At 35.9% G+C, this 25,077-nt stretch overlaps 2 protein-coding genes across 4 annotated transcripts; both read right to left on the bottom strand.

Moving 5' to 3' along the window:
• Positions 1 to 319: 319 nt before the first annotated feature.
• On the bottom strand, positions 320 to 4,123 carry LOC107870330 (pentatricopeptide repeat-containing protein At4g19220, mitochondrial). Its single transcript, XM_016716821.2, has one exon. The coding sequence runs from the start codon at positions 3,553 to 3,555 to the stop codon at positions 736 to 738; it is 2,820 nt and encodes a 939-aa protein (XP_016572307.2). The 5' UTR covers positions 3,556 to 4,123; the 3' UTR covers positions 320 to 735.
• A 10,261-nt stretch (positions 4,124 to 14,384) lies between these two features.
• LOC107870338 lies at positions 14,385 to 23,820 on the bottom strand. 3 transcript variants are annotated; one of them, XM_047407622.1, is made up of 5 exons: positions 23,410 to 23,792; positions 17,583 to 17,837; positions 16,602 to 16,781; positions 14,868 to 15,284; positions 14,385 to 14,810 (listed from the first exon to the last, which is right to left on the bottom strand). In XM_047407622.1, the coding sequence occupies exons 2-5, from the start codon at positions 17,802 to 17,804 to the stop codon at positions 14,634 to 14,636; spliced, it is 996 nt and encodes a 331-aa protein (XP_047263578.1). In that variant the 5' UTR covers positions 17,805 to 17,837; positions 23,410 to 23,792; the 3' UTR covers positions 14,385 to 14,633. The 3 variants fall into 3 exon arrangements, with proteins under 3 accessions (XP_047263578.1, XP_016572318.2, XP_047263531.1); XM_016716832.2 differs by having other exon boundaries at positions 14,385 to 15,284; positions 23,410 to 23,820; XM_047407575.1 differs by lacking the exon at positions 23,410 to 23,792 and adding an exon at positions 23,326 to 23,362 and having other exon boundaries at positions 14,385 to 15,284.
• Between the last annotated feature and the right edge of the window lie 1,257 nt (positions 23,821 to 25,077).

Below are 25,077 nucleotides of genomic sequence, written 5' to 3'. Positions count from 1 at the left end.
GTTACATATCATCAACCCTGTGGTCCAACCACCCAATATTTGACCATATTATGCCTCCACAAACACCATCCTCTCAAGGTTCTTCCCTACCTATTATTTATGAGCTTGAGTTTCCCTAAATTTTACCATTCAGGTAATATTTCTAAAGGGATTGCGGATGGATCTGCTGGCTTACCAATCACTGATGGTTCTAAAACGGCTAAGCCTAAATTAAACACAATAGTAAATTTTAAAAGATCATTGGACTTGATTCCGCATTAAGCATAATCAAGGATCAAACAAGAAATTTGTCTTTCACTGTAAAATGAAGCAATTTTGAAATGATGTTTCACTTGTATATTTGCAATTGAGTTGTATACACAAGAAAAGCGATCAGCCGATTGACCATTCAAACAATTTAGTCCTCAATGGGCGCTTATATGAATTATCTATAAAGCTTTCATATATCTTTTAAAGCCCGAAATCTCACATTTATCTTAAAATGAAACAAGTTTCCCAACAGATTAAGGGGAGACACAATCTTTTTTGGAAAGTTTTGTTTTCTTAATCATCAAGTTCTACCAGCAGGCAAGCTGGATCATTTCTTCAACGTACTCGACAAAATGTTCTGCTAGCTGTTTTGCTCCACTAAACCAAAAATTTCTATGCCACCACCTTGTCGTCCAATGACGAGCAGGCTAACTGGATGGCCATTTAGAAGTTAAACTTTTGCATGAGGGTCTCTTTCATGATGTTTCAGCTGGAGCCAACATCAATAATACTGTAAGCAGCAGATTTCCTTAACCCTTTTCTATGAACAATGTCCCTCAACTCCCCCGCTTCGTTCCAGCTTCCAGTAGCAACATATATGTTGGATAATGCAAGATGATAACCGACATTCTCAGGTTCCAATGAAAACAGTATATTTGCTACTTCTTTCCCCAATTGGAGATCACCATGATAATTGCAAGCACTGAGCAATGCACCCCAGATTCCTGGATCAGGTGGCCTTGGAAGCTCTTTGATAAAATTATATGCCTCGTGCAGCCTCCCTGATCGGCCTAACATATCAACCACACAGACTTGATGCTCAGTGGAAGGTTGAACTCCAAACTCATCGAGCATATGATTGTAATACCAGAAGCCTTGGTCAACAAGCCCTGTGTGGCTGCAAGCTGTTAATAAGTTGATAAATGTGACTTTAGACGGAGTAAGTCCCGAGTAAATCATCTCATGAAAGATGTCAATTGCTTTCTGACCATTGCTGTGGAAACCACATGCAGAAATCATTGAATTCCAAGCTGCAAGAGATATCTCTTCTGAACTCTGGAATACCTGATGAGCAATATCTAACCTGCCACAGCTGCTATACATATCCACAAGAGCAGCTGATACAAAAGCATTTTTGTAAAAACCAGATCTGATGACGTGTGCATGGATCTGTTTCCCGTGTCTAATAATTCCAAGTTGCCGACAAGCTGAAAGAACGGTAGCCATGGTGATCTCGTCTGGTTCAAACTCAAGGAAACGGAAAAGTTCTATTGCTTCTTTAGAATTTTTATTCTGAGCTAAAGTGGATATCATGCAGTTCCAAGAGCATAAGTTATGATAAAAGCAAAGTTCAAACCCTGATCTTGCATTTTCCACGTCGCTTGATTTTCCATACATAGTAATGAGAGCATTCTGCACACGAATATCTTGACCAGCTGAGGTCTTTAAAGCTAGGGCATGAATTGACTTTCCTTCATACGTTAATTCAAGATTTCCATAGGCTGATATGATATTGACTAGAGTAATAGTATCATGGATATTTGATTTGAGTCTCATTAACTTGAATGCATTTAAAGCTTCCCAGAAGTGGCCATTCTGTGTGCATCCCGAAATCACAGTATTCCAGCTAACCACATCAGCATTATAAGCTATCTCCTCCAGCAGTTTGAAAGAAGCTACTAGATCTCCACAAGAAATATACATGTACATCAACGAATTTACTAAGATGATATTATTTACAAATCCCAACTTCACCTCCCACGAATGGATCAGCTTTCCAAATTGAACTGAGTTAGGGGAATCACAAGCAGGAAGAATTCCCAGTAGAGTCGACAGGCTGCATTTTGAGATTCCACTACGGAACTTCTTAAACAAAGATTGAGCTTCTCTACACCGACCATTCTGGGAATAACCAGAGATTATGGTATTCCATGAAACTAGATCTTTCTTCGACATATTTAAGAAGAGATTCTCAGCATCCTTGGCCCTTGTGCAGTTAAAATACATATCCATGAGAGCATTCATCACTGGAAGTTCTGCTCCCATCTCTCTCCGGATGGTAAAGCCATGAATAGCTTTCCCTTCTCTCAATAGCGTGAATTCTGCAACTAGCGGAATAATGGATATTAATGTCACAGCATCCGGTTCTATGGTCCTAGTGAACTGCATTTCATGAAGATCATCAAATGCCTCACCGATTTTCCCATTCAAAGCGAATCCACTAATCATTGAATTCCATGTTATTATATCCTTATACTCCATTTTGTCAAAGATGTATTCAGCAGCATCAATGTCCCCGGATTGGGAATACAATGAAATGAGAGAATTCGCCACTGAAAGGTGGCAACTCTCTTCATATCCCAACTTTATAACACATCCATGGATAGCCTGACCACAACCAAACTCATCTAAACAAGCGGAAGCAGCAATAGCACTGGAGAGACTCACAGTATCGCCACCCTTTACCAAACCAGCCAACTGCTTGAAGTACAACAAAGACTTCTCAGCACGACCATTATTAAGACAACCACTAATAACTGAATTCCAAGAAACAACATCTTTACATTCTATTTCGAGAAACACACACTCCGATAAGCTCAAATTACCACATTTTGCATAAAAATCAATCAAAGCATTTCCCAAAATTGAATCTGAAAGCATTCCCATTTTCATACTTAAACAATGAACAACCAATCCCTTTCTCAAATCTCTCATGTTAGACAAGGCAGAAATGACAATAACAAGCGTGGCGGAATCAAACTGCTCTCCTTCATTCATCATTTCAGCAAAGATACTCACTGCATATCCAAAAATATTGTTCTCTATGCATGCTGTCATGATAGCATTCCATGTTACAACATCTTTATCAATAATTTCACCAAAGAGCACCAACGAAGAGATTAAATTCTTGATTCTTGAGTAGATAATGAGGAGAGTAGTTATAATGGGCAAATGAGCAAGCATGCCTACTTTAAGCACTAAGGCATGTACTTGTGAAGCGGTTAAGATATCAGGATTTTCTTTAACTATGTTAACAAGTTCAAAGATTTCATGCCCTTCGACATTCTTGAAATCTTGAACTCTTCTTTGTGGCATTTTGTCAAACAATTGGTGGGTGGCAGGGGAAGTGTAACCACTAACTTGAGTATTCCCATGTGTAATAAAAAAGTGATGGATGGGGAAAAGGGGTTTTTGGCTAAGGTTAGGAGAAAAGAATTGGAAAGGTGGTATATGTTGAGAGAATTTGTTTGGCAGTGATGAGCAAAAGAGAAGAGCTTTATATGCATAGTTGGACAGCTTTTTCATGTTAAGCCCATTTCAGGTTCTCAAGAAATGTTCTTGACAAATTGCAAACTTACCATGTTGCTTGCTGGCTAGTAACATGGTTTAGCGGGGGTAGGCATATTGGGTCAATTTATTGCTTGAAAAACTATGTTCCTCGTGTTGCTGACGCTTTGTTTGCCAAGATCATAGGGGTACGTGAGACTCTCACTTGGTTAAAGGAGTAATTCAGTACAATGAAGCTGATTGTAGAAACTCATAATTTACTCTTGCAGCAAGCTCCAAAGAAAGTTTGGTGAATTACTTTTATTTTAAATTTTTAGTCGTTGCCGGTAAAACTCTTTTCAAAGAGTTGTTATTCTTCTCTCCGTGGTATTTTAAGAAATCAGAGAAAAAAATTGTTTATTATCTTGCCAAAGCATCTGCTTCTATTCTATGTTCGATGGAATGGGATACTAATCCTCCATCTATCATTATCGTGTACTCTTAATTGGTTTGAATTATACATTGATGAAAACACTATTAAAAAAAGATAACTACATTTGTGTTTTGCCTCTCGCAAGGTTGAGATTCCTTTTCCTTAAAAAGTGTGTTCTAGCTTCATGATTGGTTTGCATGGAAGTAGTATTTCATTAGATAAAATTGCAAAGTTAAATGGCGAAATGGTCTAGTGAATTTTTATGCTTGTCCGAATTTATAAAGTAAATACCTCTACTTAAATTTTTATCGTCTAAATTCCTCAACTCAACATTTAAACTCTTTTGATGCATATATATCATTAAGTTGCTGAGGTAGAAAGCACGTGTTTGCACGCGTTTTTTGAGGCGTGTGAAATTAAAAAAATATATTTAAAATATTTAATAAAATTAAAAAATAATAAATTTTAGAAAAAAATCCTTTCTTCTTCATCCCTCCCCCGTTCCTGCCCCCACCCCCAATCCAGCAAGTTTCCTCCCCGTCCCCCAAACTCATCCATCCCTCCAATGTTTTTTCTTCCTCATTGTCACCTCTCAACCCCCTCCAATTTTTTTCCTTTCTTCTTCTTTCGCTCCCCCACCCCATCTGCACCACCTCACCCCACCCCCCACCCCTACCGCACCCAAAAGAAAAAAACAATGTATCTTCCTTCTTCAAAATTTTCTTCCCCTTCGTTTGAGATTTACTTTTTCATTTTTTTTTGCAACTTCTCTAATTCAAACTTTTTCATATTTTTTTTAAAGTTAAACTTGAATCGAAAGTGAGTGATAGTGGTATTGAAAAACTAATACACTCTATGCATAAGCTTGAAAAAGCTTGAAGTTCAAGTTTGAAGAGCAACAAATGGGTTTTTGTGATTTATTAAATATATTCAAAATTGAAAATTAAAAAAATTATTGTGTTTACGTATTTGTATTTATAGTTAAAAATTTAAATTAATTGGAGAGAAATTACAACTATTTGAAATGAAATTAAACTTTTTATATAATTTGTAAAAGTTTTTTATTTAATTAAATTTATTTTAATAATTAATTTTCTATGTGGCATTTATAAAATGACGTGAAATTTAATGCAGCATCTAAAAATGGCGTGGAAGTTGACATGGAAGCAATTGTGTTACACACATCGAAATAGGATTTAAAATATTGAGTTTTATTGAGTTGAGGGGTTCAGATGACAAAAATCTAAGTAGGGGTGTCCACTTTATAAACTCGGACAAGTACAAGGGTCCACGAGACCATTTCGCCAAGTTAAATTTAACTTGTATAACAATGATATATCGGAAAGAGCAAAGAGTAGTTTGGTTTGGTAGGTGGGAAAATGCTAATAATTATGAGTTAAAATTTGAGATTTAACTTTATATCATATTTGGCTTGTATTAGTTGATCTCGAAATTATTTATCCCATCATTTGTATTAAAATGATGAAATTACTATCACATATAAAAAATGAGATAAAATAATCTCATGAAATATCCTGGGATGTCCTTGTTATCCTATCTATGCATACTGAACAACCCCTTACTTGACTATGGGTTGTATAGGTGTGTGTGGTCGGGTGTATGAGCTCTGTTGTCTCATCCCTTTTGCATATTGGCCTATGGTGGTTGTTGATAGTTCAACGGTCAATTGGCCTAGCTTATATTGTATATTCCTTCTTTCAGTTTCTATATCGAGATTATGGTGGTCTCGATGGCCCGCATTGTATTCCACCAGCCTTTGAAGCTAGTTCCTACTTCGAATTCATCCCCATATCTCACACATTGAAAAAGGAAAAGTAATTAAATAAAGTTTGATTCACTAGATAGCAGGCACATGAAGGCTTAAGAAAACCCATGAAAATTGATTCAACTAATTGATCTGCCTAATTTTTTCCTTCGAAAAAAAGGTACAACAAAAAAGATAATTTAGATGGCTAAAAAACAATGAATAATTTGAAATTGAAAAGGGTGGGTGAATTGAAAACTTTTTCTTGAGTCGACTGATTAGCTTTTTCAGTCAACTCACCCGCAAGTTAGTATACTTAATAAAATGGAATTAAACCAAAAGCATAAACTAAAGATAATAAAGAACTCAGAGTTTTATACTAGTTCGAATCACCAGTATGATACCTATTTCAGTCCTCTTAGATTTCAAGGGTTTTCTTTAGAGCTTTACTTTGAGAGAGAGTTACAATAGAGTTGAACAAGTTCTGAATCTCAATCTAGCGTTATAAGATCTTGTAACACAGCCTCGATTGATATAACTAACTGACTGGTTCAATTTTTTTCTTTTTGTAACTATTGTAAACTGAAAGAATTACAAAGTTTTGTGAAAACTAAAAGATGAGACGGAGTGATAGTTTTCCGTGAAGCTGTGTGTTGATCTTTTTGTCTTCAATGCCTTTATATAGTCTTCTTTTTTGGCTGCTTTCTTGCTCTAAAAAGAAAAATACAAGGGATGTTCATTCAATCAAGGATTTAGCGCGTATTCATATCAGATATGTCCGTGCAGTGATATATTTTTCCTATGCTGACTTTGCGTGTCATATTCATATATGTTCATATCAGATATGTCGACGTAAAGAATGTGATCCTCTTTCTTATCTGGCTTTCACACAATATTGTGTCGCACTGATTTTCTCCTCTGATTTCTTACTGAGATCTTTTCCTTGTGTAGGAGTCTTTTGATTCCTTGTTTGTGGGATATTCCAGAGTCTCCTAATTGATTCTTTCTATGCTTAGTCCATGATTTTCTCCATCACAAAATCTTCATGATTCATTCTTGCATATTTATTATGTTGGTTTTGTCATTATTAAAATATTACGTAATTATAAGAGGCTAACCTTTTTGATAATGACAAAATAAACATCAGTTGACTTTCTTGTTTTAGAAGCTCTCCCTAGCTTGTAGCTAGCTACTTAGCACATGCAGCAAGCTCCCCTCACATATAGCTTTTCTTGCTAGCTTGGTTCTTTTGATTTACTGATGGGAAACTTCTCCACCTTTGGCATGATCAAAAAGCACAAACAGACAAAATCATACAGGTAGACAAGACAGGAAAGCAAATAGCAAAAAAAAAATACAATACAATAAGAGAAAATCAAACAGAATCCAAGAACAGTCTGAGGAGAGAGAAACAACGTGCCCCTCATACAGACCAACCAAAAGAAGAGGATAGGCCCCTTTGAATGAAGAAAGTTTATCCAGAACCAACTTAATATTTTTTGAGGAAATAGGTGAAAGTATTATACATGTTTAGACAAAATCATTCATAAGAGCATTCCACATTCTTAGAGAAGTTTTAATAGGAGTCTGCACCGAGATAGCGAGCTCATTGTGGGAGGAGTTGACTTCAGTCTTGATGGAGTCGACTTTCTTAAATAACCTATTGAAAATTTGAATCCTTCCTGCTTTAGACTATCTAGAACAACATGCACCTTTCCAACATCTGTGCTTGTGTCTTTCCCAAATTGTAGCAATTTAGACATAGACTCCTGGAGGCTAATCAGACTTTCCTCAATGTCGTGCAGATGCTCCTTCGTCTTTTCTATTTCCTTCAACACTGCAGAGTTAGGATTAGCAATGGACTTACTTATTTTAGGGAGATCAGACCTTTCCTTGCCAGAATCCTTCTTGCACTTTTCACTCCCAACCAAAGAATAAATCATGCTAGCAAAGGTTTTGGAGTCGTTGGTACAAAGACTTCAACAATGGAAAAACCTGAGAGATTAATTGACTAACAGTGTAAAATATGAGTAATTAACAAACCATATGGCAAACTGGCTGAAGCATGAGGGTTAGCCGCACTCTCCAACATGTATTCACGAAACTACAGTACTTAGTTAATTTTGTATCTTTTAACCAAGAAGTAAAGAACAAATACATCTCGAATAGTAACATTACTTAAGAATACTTTTCGGGGAATTAGAGTAGTAACAATGATGTGGGACATGATTCTATGCTTAAAACATAAAGACAGGGGACCAAAGTTAGATAGGTTGGCCTCATGTTCGACAACAACAGTTTTTTCCTCCTCAAAACTAACTTTGAAATTCTCAGGCCAAGTTTCATTCATAAAGGGGACCATTCCATAGAACGTAGTATCAAACACTTTTCAAAACAAAAATTATTCAAAATACTTCTTGTTTCCAACATAAGGGTCTCAAATTTGCCATATCCTGTGAAAGTTAAAGATTAGCATAAAACATTTGAATTGAATCCTCATAAACCTCTGATCCATAAAGACAAAATATTAACGACAAATCTTGAGCCTTACACAAAAGATATAAATTGCATTGAGACTCTTTCAATTTTTGAAGATTCACTACCCTTTCCAGCATAACTAAGCGACTCCTGAAAGTGAAACTTCTCTCGATGGGAAGCGCTCCAGAACTTTTGCATATCTTCTGGAGGAAGAGTTTCCAGAGAGTTTGACTTATGTTTCTTTCTAGAGGTGTTGGAACTAAAAGAGGTGAATTTTTTAGGATTGGTGGAGTAGAGAGGGTGGGAGGAGGTTTCTTTAGAGGAACCGCCAATGAGAACAGAATCTTAGTTATCAGAAAGGCAGTCGACTGGAGTTTCTGGAGGGTGAGCCATTGTCTGATTTTAGGCATGGAGAGAGTGATGAGAGAGAGGTAGGGAAAAGGGGTTTTTATCAAAGGAGAGAGAGAGGCAAAAGGGCAAAATATAAAAGGATGGGTCGGGGAAAGAATTCAGTCATAAGAAAGGTAAAAAAGCAAAAAAAGATATGAATGAGGAAAAGACGAGATGGAGGGGGCGTGAGTCAATAGATAGGGATATAGGGGTAATAATTAGGGGAAGACGTGTACAAAAGGTAAAAAAAATAAAAAAAATTATGAAAAAAATAAAAGTCAATTATTTTTCAATAAAGCATATACTTCCTAGCTTTTCTCGAAGTAAAAAAAATGGTCTTCTAGCAAAGGTTTATTAAAATATCAACAGGTTGATTTTCTGAATCAACAAAATTTAGCACAATCACTATTTTCAACATGATTGCGAATAAAATGACATTCAAAATCCATATGCTTAGCCCTAGAGTATGCACAGTATATTTGGATAAACTAATGGCACTAATACTATCACACATGATTGGCATGGACTCAAGTGATAAATTGAAGTCAAGTAATTGATGCATTATCCATAATATCTAAGTACCACAGTTATCAATGGCTATGTATTCAGCTACGGTGGTTGATAAAGTAACTGAGGTTTGTTTCTTGCTGTGCCATGAGATTAAGGCATCCCCAAGAATTTAACGAGTCTGGTTAGTGCTTTTACGATCATTTTTATCACATGCAAAGTCAGCATCTGAATATACAATTAAATTAAAGTTAAAGAAGTGGGGGTACCATAGTCCGATAAAGAGATAGTGAATGATCTATTTGACAGCAGTCAAGTAGGACTCCTTGAAAGCCGACTGAAATCTCACACATTTATAAATATCATATTTTATGATATCTAGTTGACTCGTGGCCAAGTACCAGAGACCCAATCATTCCTCTATATTTCTTTTCATCAAAATTTATTTTGAATATATTTGAGTCGAGATTTATTGAGGCGCTCATAGTAGTTTTGAAAGTTTTTTATTTTTTTCATTCCAAATTTTTCAATGAGCTCCTTTGTGTAATTGGTATTACTGATGAAGATACCTTTTGGAGTTTGCTTGATGTGTAGTCCCAAGAAGAATGTGAGTTTCCCCTTGAGACTCATTTTAAAATCTCCTTTCATAAGATTTACAAAATTCTCACACAATGGGGTATTAGAACTACCAAAGATAATATCATCCATATATATTTGTACGATAAGCAAGCTAGAGTTCAATTTTTGAGTAAAAAGAGTAGTATCTATTTTTCCTCTTTGAAAGTTATTATTTAACAAAAAATTACTCAATCTCTCATACTAAACTTTTGAAACTTGTTTGATATCATAAAGTACTTTCAAGAGTTTGAAAACATGATTTGGATATGATGGATCTTCAAACCAAGAGGTTGTTTAACAACGATCTATTCATTAATAAATCCATTTAGAAAGGCATTTTTAACATTCATTTGATATAGCTTAAAATGTTTAAAGATAGCAATGCTAAAAGAATGCAAATTGATTGTAGTCTTGCTACAGGAGCAAAAATTTCATCGTAGTCAATACCTTCCTGTTAGAAGTAGCGTTGAGCCACTAACCTGACCTTATTTCTAATGATTCTACCTTCTTTGTTGATTTTATTTTGATAAACTCATCTGGTTTCAACGACTGAGCAATTTTTTTATCTTTCAATCAGATTTCAAACTTAATTTCATTCAAACTAATCCAGCTCCTCTTTCATGGATAAGACTCATGATTCATCTTTTAGGGCCTCATCAACCATTTTATGTTCAATTTGAGATATAAGAGCCACTGATGCTTGCTTTCTCAGGGAGGCTGTTGTTTACATTTGAGCATTTGGATTTTCAATAGTGAATTTATTAAGGAAGCTTGCACTGTATATTCATTCTCTTGAAATGTTCATTTTTGATGAGTTAGAGACTAGAGCTAACTCTAGTTGATCAATAGTTGACTTAGAGTTGATCGGCTTCAGTGCATTTTTTGACAATGTTTTATGTTGGGAATCTTTTACCTTTGTTGTTTCATGGATAAATTTTTTTAAAATTATTCTTACCATTATTGTGGATGAAGTATTTGCACTCAGAGGGATGAAAATAGCTGCTGTTTGACTTTTTTCCTCTCCACAACTCATAAGAAGTCTTCTTAAGGATAGATCTGATAAGACATACGTTGAGAATGTGACATGTCGTGCTTACTACCTTAGTCAAGAAATGATCAGGTAGGTTTTGTTCTAGTAGCATGGTTCGTGTTATTTCTTAGAGCGATCTATTTTTTTCGTTCGACCACCCCATTTTGTTAAGGAGATTAGGGAAAGGAGAAGTTTTTAGGGTAATCATTTTATGCACAGTAATCTTCAAAAGCTTTTTTTTAAAATTCTCCTCTATGATAATTATGAACATAAGTGATGAAATACCCTACTTCTTTTTGTACTTTTCTACAAAAGATCTCAAAATTAGTAAAGATTTCATTCTTATGAGCAAGAAACATCATCCAAGTAAATCGAGAATAATCATCAATTATAACAAACTCATATCACTTTCCACCAATACTAATAGTTTTGGTGGGGCCAAACAAATTGATGTAAATTATTTACAGAGGTTTAGCAGCGTTGACAATGTCTTTAACTTTAAACGATGTCCTGGTATGTTTATAAAGATGACAAGCATCACACATGTGATCCTTTTCAAACTTTAATTTTGTCAGACTATTCACCAATTCAAGTCTAGAAAGCTTTTCAATTGCATGCATGCTGGCATGCCCAAGTTTTCTGTGTCACAATCAGGTATCACTGATTTGAGTAGTGAGATATGTTAGAGTAGCTAAATCAGTGTTATTCAAAACATAAATTTTATCGACACGATCACCATGAGAGTGGTTTCTTATTTTGTATGCTTAATGGTGCATTTCTTAACATTAAAATACGTCAATCCTGCATCACACGGTTGATGATACTCAACAGATTGTGTTTGATTTTATCCATAAGATAAACTTTAATGATTTTGCAGGAAGACCTGAGCTTCATAGAACCGACTCCTAAGACTTCTCCTTTGGCATTATCGCCAAATCTGACATATCTACCTTCGATTTTACTTAAGGAGGAAAAAATTTCTTTCTTTTCGATCATATGTCTGGAACATCCATTGTTGAGATTACTCACATTCTTTTCCTATAATTTTTGCAGACATATTTTTGCAAAATAAATGAATTAATTTTGTTTAGGTACTAAGCGGTCTTGGTTCCTTGAGGTTTAGATGTGCTCTCTTTGGGCTTCTAAATCCACATTCCTTTAGATTGTTGTATACAGGTATGTGATTTGTGTCTCCATTTTTCACAGATGTAGCAGATAGGTTCATGAAAGAGAAAGTGATTTTAGCAGAACTGAAGGAGTCTGATGAAGAAGTTGATTTAGCTTTAAAAGTTTGATTTCATAGAATTGTGATTTGATGATTTTCTAATGCTATTAATTGCATTTTTACATCATCAAATTCTTTTTGAAGCAAGTCTATTTCTCTCTAACTTGTTTCAAGTTGAGTTTGTCAGTTCCTCCTTTCTTCTTCAATTTTAAAAAAAAAAAAAACTTGTCAATTTTTCTTTTTTTGGGCAATTTTATTGTATTCATCAATAACTTTTTGAAATTCATTAGTAATCATATCAAGATTTGTCTGAATAAAATTACAATTTTGACAATTAAAGGGTCTTACTTCACTGGATTCATCTATTGTCATGAAGCATATGTTTGTTATTTCTATGTCGTCTTCAGTCTCATCTTCGGCACTACAGACTCCAAAAAAAAATTTATTCTTGGATGATCATCTTTTTAATTCAGGACAATTTTATTTGATGTGTCCTGATTTTTCACAGTAATATCAGCGATCATCATTTCTCGTGCACTCGATGTTCTTGAGTCCTTGAGGTATTTGTTGTCTTTGTCTTAGAATTTGTTTGACCCCTCGATTTATGAGAGTCATTTCTTCGTTGTTGTCGTCATCTACATTTTCATTCTCTTCTGGACTTTCAACACTAAAGGCTACAAGTTTCTTCTTCTCCTCCTTATTATACATGTTTATATAATTTTGTTCATAAGCAAGAAGGTTATGTCGTAGTTCATCATATGTCATGTTATGGAGATCTCCATCTTCTAGAATGGCGGCCTTGATTTCCTATGCTTTTGTAAAAATCCTTATCAGCTTCTTGACTTGAAGGCTATTTGAGTAGATCATTTCTAGAGATTTTAGTTCACAAATGATTTTACTGAAACACGCAAACATCGACCACGCCCTCATTTCTTTCATCTTGAAGAGCTCGTACTCATTTACTAGAGCACTAATCCTTACCTCCTTCACTTTGATAGTACCTTCATAGGTTACTTCAAGTTTGTCTCATATTTCTTCGATCGTTTTGTATATTGATATTTTATCGTATTTTGCTCCACTGGCTAAACAATAAAGCAGACTTATAGGTCTAGCATCAGTTTCAATTGCCTCTTGTTATTCTTTGGTGATTTAAAAAATTTTAAAGTCATCCAAATCCATACTACTTTATTCATTGTCCTTCTGTTTGTCCTTGAGATTTGGAATAGGTTTCGTTCCTTTCTTAATGACCACCCAAATTCAAAAGTCATTTGATTGTACGAAAATTTTGAATCTGTTTTTCCAATGCGAGTAATATTTTCCATTGAAGTATAGTGGTCTTGTTGAAGAGTGTTTGTTTCGAAGAAGTGCTCCTGGAATCTGATAGTTAGCCATTTGATCTTTACTCATGTGTGGTTAAGCAAAATTTTATGGTGAGACTTGCTCTGATACCAATAGAAATTCAAGAGGTTAAAACTTTTTCTTGAGTCGATTGATCAACTTTGTCAGTCAGTTCACCTACAAGTTAGTATACTTAATAAAACAGAATTAAACCAAAAATATAAACGAAAAGATAATAAAGAACTAAGAGTTTTATACTGGTTTGGATCACCAGTGTGGTATCTATTGCAATCCCCTTGTGTTTTAAGGATTTCCTTTAAAGCTTAACTTTGAGAGAGAGTTCCAATAGAATTGAACAAGTCCTGAGTCTCAATCTAATGTTATCAGATCTTCTGACACAGCCTCGGTTGGTATAACTAATGGACTAACTCAATCTTTTTCTTTTTGTAACTATTATAAATTGAAAGAATTACAAAGCTTTGTAAAGACTAAAAGATGAGACGGAGTGATAGTTTTCTGTGAAGTTGTGTGTTGATCCTTCTGTCTTCAATGTCTTTATATAGTCTTCTTCTTCGACTGCTTTCTTGCTCTAAAAAGAAAAATCCAAGGGATTCATTCAATCAAAGATTTATATGAATTCCTTGATTAAGTATTCATATCTTTTAGTGCGTCTATATCAGATATGTCCATGCTTGTGATATGCTTTTCCTTTGCTGACTTAACGTGCCATATTCATACATGTCCATATCAAGTATGTCCATGTAAAGAATATGATCCTCTCTCTTAGCTTTGACACAATATTGTGTCGCACTGATTTTCTCCTCTGATTTCTCACAGATCTTTTCCTTGTGTAAGAGTTTTGGTTCCTTATTTGTGGAATCTTCCACATATTCCAGAGTCACCTGATTGATTCTTTCTATGCTTACTCCATGATCTTCTCCATCACGAAATCTTCCTGATTCGGAACTACATGTTTATTATGCTAGTTTTGTCATTATTATATTAAGTAATTATAGGAGACTAACATAATTGAGGTATGAAACTCGAAAAAAATATGATAAATAGGTGTGTTTTGAACCCTCAATTCAAAATCAAATGGTAGTCATCAGTAGTAGAGAAATACTAAGATGGATCTTATACATTTTCTTATTATCCATAATATCAACGAAACAACTATTTAAGCAAACCCGAACTCTTCTAGATGCCCAATGCATTATTCCAGAAGAATTTTACAAGGCAGACTCCAAAAGGAACAAACATTTACAAACATCAAAGAGGACCAAAAACAGGGTGCATTATGTGCCAACTGCACAAACGAAAATAAAAAAGTAGATTAGAAACCTAGCAGCTCCACTGTCCGGTCTGAGAGAGTCCACAACGCCGGTGCAAATACAGGAGTGATCCTTGGCAACGTAGGATACGTTAGCGTTCCAAGTAAAAACCAGTTGAAGCTCAAGAGAGCAACTGCATCAGATGCGGGTGTATTCTTAATAGTTGAGAAGAACTGGACCACACTCCACAATGACATGCCAACGACAGCATTCTTAATAGTTGAGAAGAACTGGACCACACTCCACAATGACATGCCAACGACAGCAAATAGGGCGAGAACTAGAGGCATGCATGCATCTTCAGCTTTCCATACGATTGTTCCCACTAAGAGAGACAATATTGCACTAAAAAGGGTCCGGAACACAGCTAGATCCCTTTGTTGGTGTAGCACATCACTCATCTCAAAATCCTCAGAGGTGGCTCGAGCACATGGCTTGACATCTTGATAGGATCTGGCGCCCATAAAATCAGGGTTCATGCTTCCACTTTTGCTTTTATCTATGTCTACGCTCTCAATGCCACTTGATTTCCAAAATGGAACAGAGTCGCTACAGCCTTGCATTACTTGGGCATCAAAATGGTCTTTCCGGTCAGAAAGTGCTTTACCATGAACTTCGATCAATCGTTGATTTTCCACCTTCAGATCCTTAAGCTATCACACCAAATACAAAGTTCAGGCTTTCCTGTCTCAAAAATTGCAGTATCACAAGCAGAGGAAAAAATGAACTTATAGGAACATTATAACAAGTGTCGAAACAACCACTTTTTTGTACAGATTTCTCTTAATAAGGTCCGATTTGTCTTTGAAGTAGCAAGAAATACAGATCTTAATGGCAAAAAGTTTATCCAGCTGCAAACTTAAGAAACCAAATCACAACTCATCCACATTACAAATGGGACGGATATCCAGCAGTAACTCTAGGCTTAGTTGCATCGACTCAACAATTAACAGAACGAAGTTACTTTTTGATACATGATTAAAGAAGAAGGGTCAATTCCATTTGTTAGTTAAGAGTTCAATTCCATTTATCAGTTAAGAGATCATTTAAAATTGTTAGTTACAACAGTTAGTGGCAGTTGGTGATAACAGATTCTGTTAAGTAGCATAGGAGTTCACCTATTCAATTCATTCCATAATATAGCTTGTAAGCAATTCAATAACAGTCATGATACGAAATATACAGCACACCATCTTTCTCTTTCTAAATTCTATTCTCTCTCTAATCTTCTTCTCTATCAACTGTTTTCTCGAGCATTCTCCTGAAACAGTTCCTGGATCCTCGAATTCAGTGTGAATTCCTGCAATCGAGTATAACTTTCTACTACTAAAAAAATTTATAGTCTATAAGCTGGATAGCACGACTTGAATTGAACTCATTACGTAAAAATCAGCTAACAACATTAGATGAGCCATGGAGACACGGGAAAAACCAGCACAAGTTCAACGTTAGTTTTTCTTCAAGTCACACGGTTCTAAATGTGCATATTCCTTCAAACACCTTTCCATGGAGACATGGGAAAAAACAGTAAAGCATTTGCTTTTCCTTCTATCCATTGCGATGAAGTGAAGTTGAGGAAAAACTCACTTTCTTGTTGACAGATTATACATATACAGACAATAAACTTTTTATATTCTCTATTTAATGAGACAGCCAACACGGATGACCTTAAAACTGGAACACATGAACCCATTAGTTTATGGAGAACACAAAAATTCCTACAGTTGCGAAAAGGTATAAGACAATTAGCAACTAGCACTGTCCAGAATTGGGTCGTTCTATGCTTTGCTTCGTTGTTACAAGGTAGACGTTATAGCAAAACAATGGTACGAGAGAACTGAGATACCAGCGAACGCAATGGGAGTTTCAGCATGAGAATTTCTGGAAATTTAAAGTGACATGTACCCAGTATATAAACATAGATTTTATCAGTAAGTAGAGAAAGATAAGTGAAAAGATAATATTTCTACCTGGCCCTCCAATTCCTCAATTTTGACGATGGCCTCGTCGTGTTCATCCTCAAGTTCTGCTAGCATGGCCTGTATTATCTTTTTTTCCTTGATGGCTATTAGTATTTTCTTCTCAAGTTCCTTCCTTTCCCAGACAAGGTTCGCAAACTCGATCTGCATTTCCTGCAGATGCATTTCCAGCTGCACATGTATTTTTCTCAAATCAGTTGCTTTAAGTCAGTCAAATAATAACTCCTCAAGATGAAGACTAGAGGCATTATCAATTTAAGACACATCACTAAATAGACATATGTGATACTAAACAAAAAAATAAGATATACCCAGTCCTTACACCCTCTTCCGTCAACTTTGTTTTCCCTTTCAGGAGTACTATCGAAACACAATTCCAGATTATTCCAGATCACACCAATTTTAGAAGCATTGATATCAATCAACTATAAGCTATATGAATTCTATTTTTATATTCTGATCTATCCAGGTCTATTTTATGCCAAATATTAGATATCGGAGAACTTCACACTAGGTAGACTAGTTTTAAGTTGATTGTCAACTACCACAATCCTCTTCCTTTCTCCTAGCTCGAGACGAACTATATTTTGCTAAGTTCACATATGTATGACAATACTTAAAACATGGATATCCAAATAGATTAATGCAGAAAATATCAGATTTGGGAATTTGAACACTTTATGTACTGGTCTTGCAAAATTGAGAAGGAAAACAAGGGTAACGGCATTTTTATATGTACATATCTGCAAAATGTTCATCACATGTACTAACAAGAGGTTAGACCAGAAAATGAGAAAGAATAAATTGAAAAAGCATTAGACTAAACACAAAATTAACACTACATACAACATTGGGTAACAACACATGTAAAAGAAACAGCATACAACATTGGGTAACAACACATGTAAAAGAAACATCCAAAAATTTAAACATTAGGAGGACACACAATGAACTTCACAAAAAGAAACTCACCGCCCTTTCCCTCTGTAGAGCAGTTAAACTTCGTATAGGCAAAGATAGAATAGCAATAGCCCAAATAATCAATCTCCAGAGTATGCTGGCATGAAAACTCATAGCAGCTCTCAGCAGCTCTGTCCATGTTTGGACAACAATGCATATGGTTCTCACACCGAAGAAGCAAGTGAATTTGACTAGTGATAAAGGCTTGATCAGCAAGATCATAAACTGTGCCATCTATACTTCCACAAGTAGTCAAATGTACGCCATCTGCATAAAACGTTCAAGTTTTCAAAATCCTGGTATAGAAGTTAATTCACAGATTGACCAAATTACCGTCTTCAATAAAAGTACCAGATAAATATGACAAATTCAGAACATTCTGGGTATAAGGTCAACCAGTTTAAAGCTACATACTAATCTGCAACATAGAAATGTGTACAGAAATTAAGAGGAAAATGGTTCCCTCAAATGGTGGAAGCACTAAAAAAATCAACAAATCGCATCTTAAAAATTTAAAGGCATTTATCCTTAGAATGCAAAAAGAATTCAAACAGTTCTAAGCTCACTGCTACTCAATCAGTTCAGATGTCTTTGAAGAAGTCCTGTGTAGTAAAACCAAGGAAACCAAAGTTCATTTCTTCTCAGATTGAGAACCGAGATAAATATCTTCTCAAGTTATCCTCAATCACCTACGCAATGAACCAATAAGATTCTGCTTCCAGGGAGACCACATTAGAGGCAGAAAATTTGACCTGTAATTTTTCATACGGATTGACTAATACTAGAAAGACCTGAAAATCTATATGTCCTCAACATGTAACAAAAATAGGTAGAGGGACCACATGAAAAGGATGATGCTGAGTGTCAGTGTAGTTACAATAACACCAACCAGCATCATATTTCTAAATTGAGTAAATTCTGCGCAAGTATAAAATAGATATATCTTCATCACTACAAAATGTCTCTTAATAATGGAAGCTTCTTTAATATGACTTAACTCCTTAAGATTGACAAACATTTTCATTTTCTCAACTTAAAACTCGTCATTGTTTCTCCACTCCACCTCTCCAACCACACTATACTAAACTTTGTTCTGTTTCCTAATATTGATTATACGCAAGTTAGAAAGTAATTTCAGAATCCTTAATTATTTTAATAGTGCAAAGATTGAAATAATTTTGAAGAGACTTTTTTGAAATCCAAATGACCTCTTAGTAATATTTTCTATATGCCGATTCAATTTTGATATGATGGATGATGGCATGCTGATTTAATAACAAAAACAGGTGTTGTGAGATGGGTAACATGAACAGTAACAATTTAATGATTAATAACATCACTGTAAATATACAACAACAACAACAACATACCCAGTATATTTCCACCAAGTTGGGTCTGGGGAGGGTAAGTGTACGCAGTCCATACCACTACCTCAAAGTGAGATAGAGAGGTTGTTTCCGATAGACCCCCAGCTCAACATAAAGCAATCTAAGTTAAAATAAGGAATAGTAATAAGAATAAGATAACACTGAAATTAACATACTCAATAATACCAAAAGCAAGATACTCTAAGTAACCACCAAAACATACAACATCCTAACTCAGACTAGCCTTCTACCCTAATTCACCTCCTCCATAACTTCCTATCCAAGGTCATGTCCTCGATAAACTGAAGTTGCTCCATGTCATGTCTAATCACCTTATTCCAATATTTCTTCGGTCTACCTCTACCTCGCTTGAAACCATCCCTAGCCAACCTCTCACACCTCCACACTGGGGCATCCGTGCTCCTCCGCATCACATGACCAAACCATCTCAACCTCACTTTCCTCATCTTTTCCTCCACCGAAGCCATTCTCACCTTATCCCGAATAACCTCATTTCTAATCCTATCTTTTCTAGTACACCCACACATCCACTGAAGCATTCTCATCTCCGCCACCTTCATATCTTCTGGATGTGTGTCTTCTTAACAGGCCAACACTCCACCCCATACAACAAAACTGGTCTAACCACCACTCTGTAGAACTTGCCTTTAAGTTTGGGAGGTACCTTTTTATCACACAAGATACCGGAGGCGAGCCTCCATTTCATCCACCCTACCTCGATCCAATGAGTGACATCCTCGTCAATCTCTCCATTATCCTGAAACATCGACCCCAAATACTTAAAACTATCTATCTTACTGATAGAATGAGTGTCATGCGTAACAACCACATCGGGCTCATGAGACACCTCGCTGAACTTACACTCCAAATATTCCGTCTTGGATCTACTCAACCTAAACCCTTTAGACTTAATAGTTTGCCTCCAAACCTCCAACTTAGCATTAACTCCACTACAAATCTCGTCAATCAAGACTACATCATCCGCAAAAAGCAAACAATAAGGCACCTCGTCCTAAATATGCCGCGTCAAAACATCCATCACCAAAGCAAAAAGAAACGGACTAAGTGTCGATCCTTGATGTAACCCCATCAAGATGGGAAAATGCTTTGAGTCCTCTCCCCCAGCCCTAACCCGAGTCTTGGCTCCGTCGTACATATCCTTAATCGTCCTAAAATATAATATAGCTTCCAAAAACCTCCAGCCTCCAAACACCTCTTCATTTCCCTATACTGCTCCACCAGTCTCCTGACGAGATGGATGGCTTCTGTAGTCGAGCACCCTAGCATAAATCCAAATTGATTTTCAGAAATAGTAACAATCCTCTGCAACCTCAACTCTATCACCTTCTCCCAAACCTTCATACTGTGATTCAACAACTTGATACCTCTATAATTATTGCAATCCTGAATGTCGCCCTTATTCTTATACAACGGAATCATCATACTCCAACTCCAAGCTTCAGGCATCCTTGCCGTCTTGAAAATTATGTTAAACAACCGAGTCAACCACTCCATACCTGCCCCTTCTGTGCACTTCTAAAAATCCACCGGAATTTTATCTGGCCCCGTCGCTCTACCTCTACGCATCCTACGAATAGCCCCCTTAACCTCCTCCACCTTAATGCGCCTATAATATCCATAATCGAGAAACCTCTCGGAATGATCCAATTCCCCCAACACAATGTTAGTATCCTTTCCATCGTTCAGGAGCTTATGAAAGTAAGACTGCCATCTCTTTCTAATATAACCCTCCTCCACCAAAACTTTGCCGTCCATATCCTTAATACACTTCACCTGATCCAGGTCCCGAGTCCTCCTGTCCCTAACCTTGGCAAGCTTGTACAACTTTTTATCCCCACATTTACTATCTAACGCTGTGTATAAACTTTCGAAAGCAGCATCCTTAGCCCTCGTGACTGCTAACTTAGTCTTTCGCTTAGCAATCTTATACTCCTCGCTATTCTTTCGTTTATCTTCTTCATCCTTACTCTCTGCCAACTTTGTATACGCTCTCTTCTTGACCTCCACCTTCCCCTTCACCTCTTCGTTCCACCACCAGTCCACTTGGTACTTGCCCGAACGACCACTCGAGACCCCCAACACCTCTCTAGCTGTCTTCCTGATGCAGTTGGCAGTCTCATCGCACATACTATCTGTATCCCCTCCACTCCCCCAAGCCTTACTCGCCATCAACTTATCCCTTATATCCAGTGCACTGGCCAAAGTCGGACTCCCCCATCTAATCCTCAGTTGACCCTCCATACTCTCATTCGCTCCTTTATGATCTCCAAGTCCATCACCAAAAGCCTATGTTGGGTCGAAAGAACCTCACTCGGTAAGACCTAACAATCCTTACAAATACCCCTATCCCCTTTCCTAAGGAGCAAGAAGTCAATCTGAGTCTTGGTAACCGAACTTCAGAAGGTGACCAAGTGAACCTCCTTCTTGGGTAAGTTCGAATTAACTACCACCAACCCAAACGCCGGAGCAAAGTCCAGATGTGCCACTCCTTCAACATTCCTTACACCGAACCTGTGTCCTCCATGCACATCATCATAACCTTTCGAAGAAGACCCTATATGCCCATTGAAATCCCCTCCTACGAAAAGCTTCTCATTACTGGGACACTCCTCACTATCTCGTCCAAATCCTCCCAAAATTTCTTCTTCTCTTCATCATCCAAGCCTATATGGGGTGCATACGCACTAATAATATTCCAAGAAAACCCTCCAATAACTAGCTTAATTGACATCATCCTATCATTGACCCTCTTAACCTCTACCACTTGCTTCATAAGCTCATCATCTAATAAAATACTTACACCATTCCTATTCCTTACGCATCCCGAGTACCACAACTTATATCCAGCTACTACTCTCGCCTTAGAACCTACCCATTTGGTTTCTTGGAGACAAGCTATATTAATTCGCCTTTTTCTAAGAATTTTCACTAGCTCTAATGACTTCTCCGATAAAGACCCTATGTTCCACGACCCTACTCTCAACCTATAGTCATCCTTATCCCCTTTACCCTTCCTACCCCCGCCCCTACCCTGCCCTAGTCCACGCCCCCAACCCCAACCCCGACCCCGACCCAAGCCTCGCCCGAAGACATGACCCTATGCCAACACCATCAATCACAGCCACCATAGACAGCACCGACCAATAACACTAAGAGCAATTAGCTTAGACAACAAACCAAAAAAGTACTACAAGTCCACACTTCAGAACTACTAAGAACAACAAAAGGACAAAACACAAATAGGATTAACAAGTAAAACACTATTATGAAATACAGAAATCACCCAGTAAATCGTCACCCACAAACCAGATAGTCAGCCAAGACGCGAAGAAAACAGAATCAAAATAGGAACATCACTGTAAATATGATGTATCTAAATCCAATACAACTTGTGCATCAAAGGGAAGTCCTCACCACTCACCCCACTAGTAATCGTGGGCTTGACATCAAGGTCATTTTATCTTTTAATCGAAACTCATAGTATTTCCTCACAGGTTTATCCAAAATCAGCTGGAACCAGTACACTTTTTGCAAAAGCCTGAATTAATACTGTATCTGTTATCAAAAACTCTCATGGGGCAAAGGCAGCGAATAGGGGCGGACCTATCACCATCTTTTTGGTGCTCCAACACCCATTAAATTTGTGGTAGATTAGGTATAGTTAAATAAAAAATGTATAAAAATTGGTATACCGAATTAGAAAAGAACTCATTAAAGCATGAAGATAGCTAGGTGGTTTGATTTCCAAGTAGAACCTTAAAGCTTTGGGCATCAACATACGCGTTCGAACCTTCCGAGCACCCACGATCTCTACATCCTGGGTCCGCTACTGACAGCGATAGAGGGGAAAAAGGGGTTTCATCTGAAGCCCCTGGGTGACAATTCTACCTCCACCGTAGCATGGAGACTAACTCCCCTTCTAAAAGGCTGCCTTTCTAAAACTTTCATGGTTTTTGACATTTTGGAACATCCCAAAAGTCTAAAATCAGACACAAGGTATGCGTAATTTTATTTTTTCAACATCTTAAATTTCAGCCTAACATAATGACAAAATGATAGCATCACTCTTACTACAGGGCCAGCTATTGCTATAAATAACTAATTGTCCTAAATGCACGTTCCATGTCCGTCCACAAAAGACAGTGACTAAGAACCACATTCTGCACAAATCTATAAAATAATGAAAACAGTCAATTTATCAAGCCAAAAATTGATTAATACTCACACCAACCCAACCAAGAAAAAAAAGCCCAGATAAATAAATACACAAACATCAAATATCTAAACGCAACAAAGAAAGAAACACATAATTTACACTTCAAAATGACACAAATATATACATATACATTTAGCTAGCATTTGACAGAAAGAAAGGTGCCTCTTTTCCTTTTTGTTAAAAGAGGGAAAAAAAAGAGAGGAGAGAGCTTTACTTGGTGAGTGATGGATAATTGGAAGGTTGGTTGAATGCGGAAGCTGGAAGTCGGACGGAGAATGTGAGGAAAAATCTTTATCAGAGAGTGTGGGGTCGGGAAAGAAGTAGACACGTTGATCCCTTGGAGAGTGACACGTTATGTTAGAAAGTGGAGCTTGAATGGATAAAGAAGAATGCCGCCACCTTTACTAACTGACTGACATATATCACTCCCACACTCCTGCAACACTGCTCAGAGGTGACTCGTCTACAACTCACATTTTGATTTCTTTCTACTTCAGAAATTGCAATCCGTATCTGCAAGTTATACACCCCTCACTCCAATTTTTTTATAGACGTAAGTTTAATCTAATAGGAAATTTGAGAAGTAGAGAAAGATGTTTGTAATGTTTCGAAAGGAATGTATTTTGTGAATTTTTATCAAATAAGTGAAATTTAATATAGATATTAAAATATTAATAGTATCATTAAATATTTATCTAACTAGTTAAAAAGTACGTGTCTTGTACATGAACTTTTAGTTATTTAAAATTAAACTAATTTAGGTACACGTGCGCTTTAATGAGTTCAAACGTTAAAATAAATAGAATATTTGTTTAAATAATAAAGAAAAATACAATAATTAAATTCAACATTTTTTAAACATGTAAAGATCGAGAATTTATTTAATTAAATCTAACATATACAAAAAAAAATCTCAAAGTCAATCGAAATTTATCTACCACCTGTAAACTACAATAAAATAACAATAAAATAATACGATGATAGAGATATTAAAACAATACAATTAAACTTAACATTTGCAAAAGATTTTCTTCAACGTCGATCGACATTCATCTACTGTCAACTACAATACAATATTACAATAATAGCGATATCAAAATAATACAACTAAATCTAACCTTTACACAAAAAAAAATTCTCAAAGTAGAGACATCAAAACACTATAATTAAATCTAACCTTTTAAAAAAAAAATATTCAAAGCTGACTGGCATTTATCTACTACCTGTAAATTATAATAAAATAATACGATAATAAAGATATTAAAATAATATAATTAAACTTAATTTTTACACAAAAAATTCATAACAAAGTTTTGTGTAAATGTTATGATCAATAGAATCAAAACGTAATATAAATAGAAATTTGAGATTCAAAAATCACAAAGTTACTCAATAACAAAGCTATGGTCATAAAATTTTATTTCTCAAATAATGTATTTGTATAAACCTAAAAACGAACTTGTAAAATTGAAAAAAAGAAAGAAATATAAAGACTCATAAACTAAAATATTATAACAAAATTAAAGAATAATAGTTCTAACCTAAAATAAAAACAATACCTTTTTTTTGAGTGAAGTCCACTACCTTTTTTAATGGAGATACACGAATTGCATTTAATATTTGGAAGAGGTTTTTTCTTCTTCTTCTTTTAGAAGTCTTAACCTATTTTATGTAAAATAGTTTCAATTTTTCAAAAATATTTTCAACTTTACTTATATAGAATTTTTTTTGTATAATAATTTCTTTGAAGTTGTATTTTCCTTAACAATTTATTGCCATAAATTTAGAAATTCAACTAAAAGTAGAAAATCTTCTCTTTTTAATTTTTTGTGTATATTTATTTTAGACGATATTCAATATTAAAAATTGAAGAAAAAATGTG

The sequence above is a fragment of the Capsicum annuum genome, chromosome 1 (assembly GCF_002878395.1).
Source record: "Capsicum annuum cultivar UCD-10X-F1 chromosome 1, UCD10Xv1.1, whole genome shotgun sequence".
Lineage (NCBI taxonomy): Eukaryota > Viridiplantae > Streptophyta > Magnoliopsida > Solanales > Solanaceae > Capsicum > Capsicum annuum.
Note: the sequence above shows the minus strand (reverse complement) of the source record. Positions and strands in the feature narration are given on the sequence as shown.

Coding starts and splice junctions, on each gene's coding strand:
- LOC107870330 (XM_016716821.2), bottom strand. CDS start 3,555: ATGAAAAAGCTGTCCAACTATGCATATAAAGCTCTTCTCTTTTGCTCA.
- LOC107870338 (XM_016716832.2), bottom strand. CDS start 17,804: ATGGCACAGTTTATGATCTTGCTGATCAAGCCTTTATCACTAGTCAAA. Junction 16,782..17,582: donor CTCTACAGAGGGAAAGGGCG/GTGAGTTTCTTT, acceptor ATACATGTGCAG/CTGGAAATGCATCTGCAGGA. Junction 15,285..16,601: donor TTGAGGAATTGGAGGGCCAG/GTAGAAATATTA, acceptor TTGGTGTGATAG/CTTAAGGATCTGAAGGTGGA.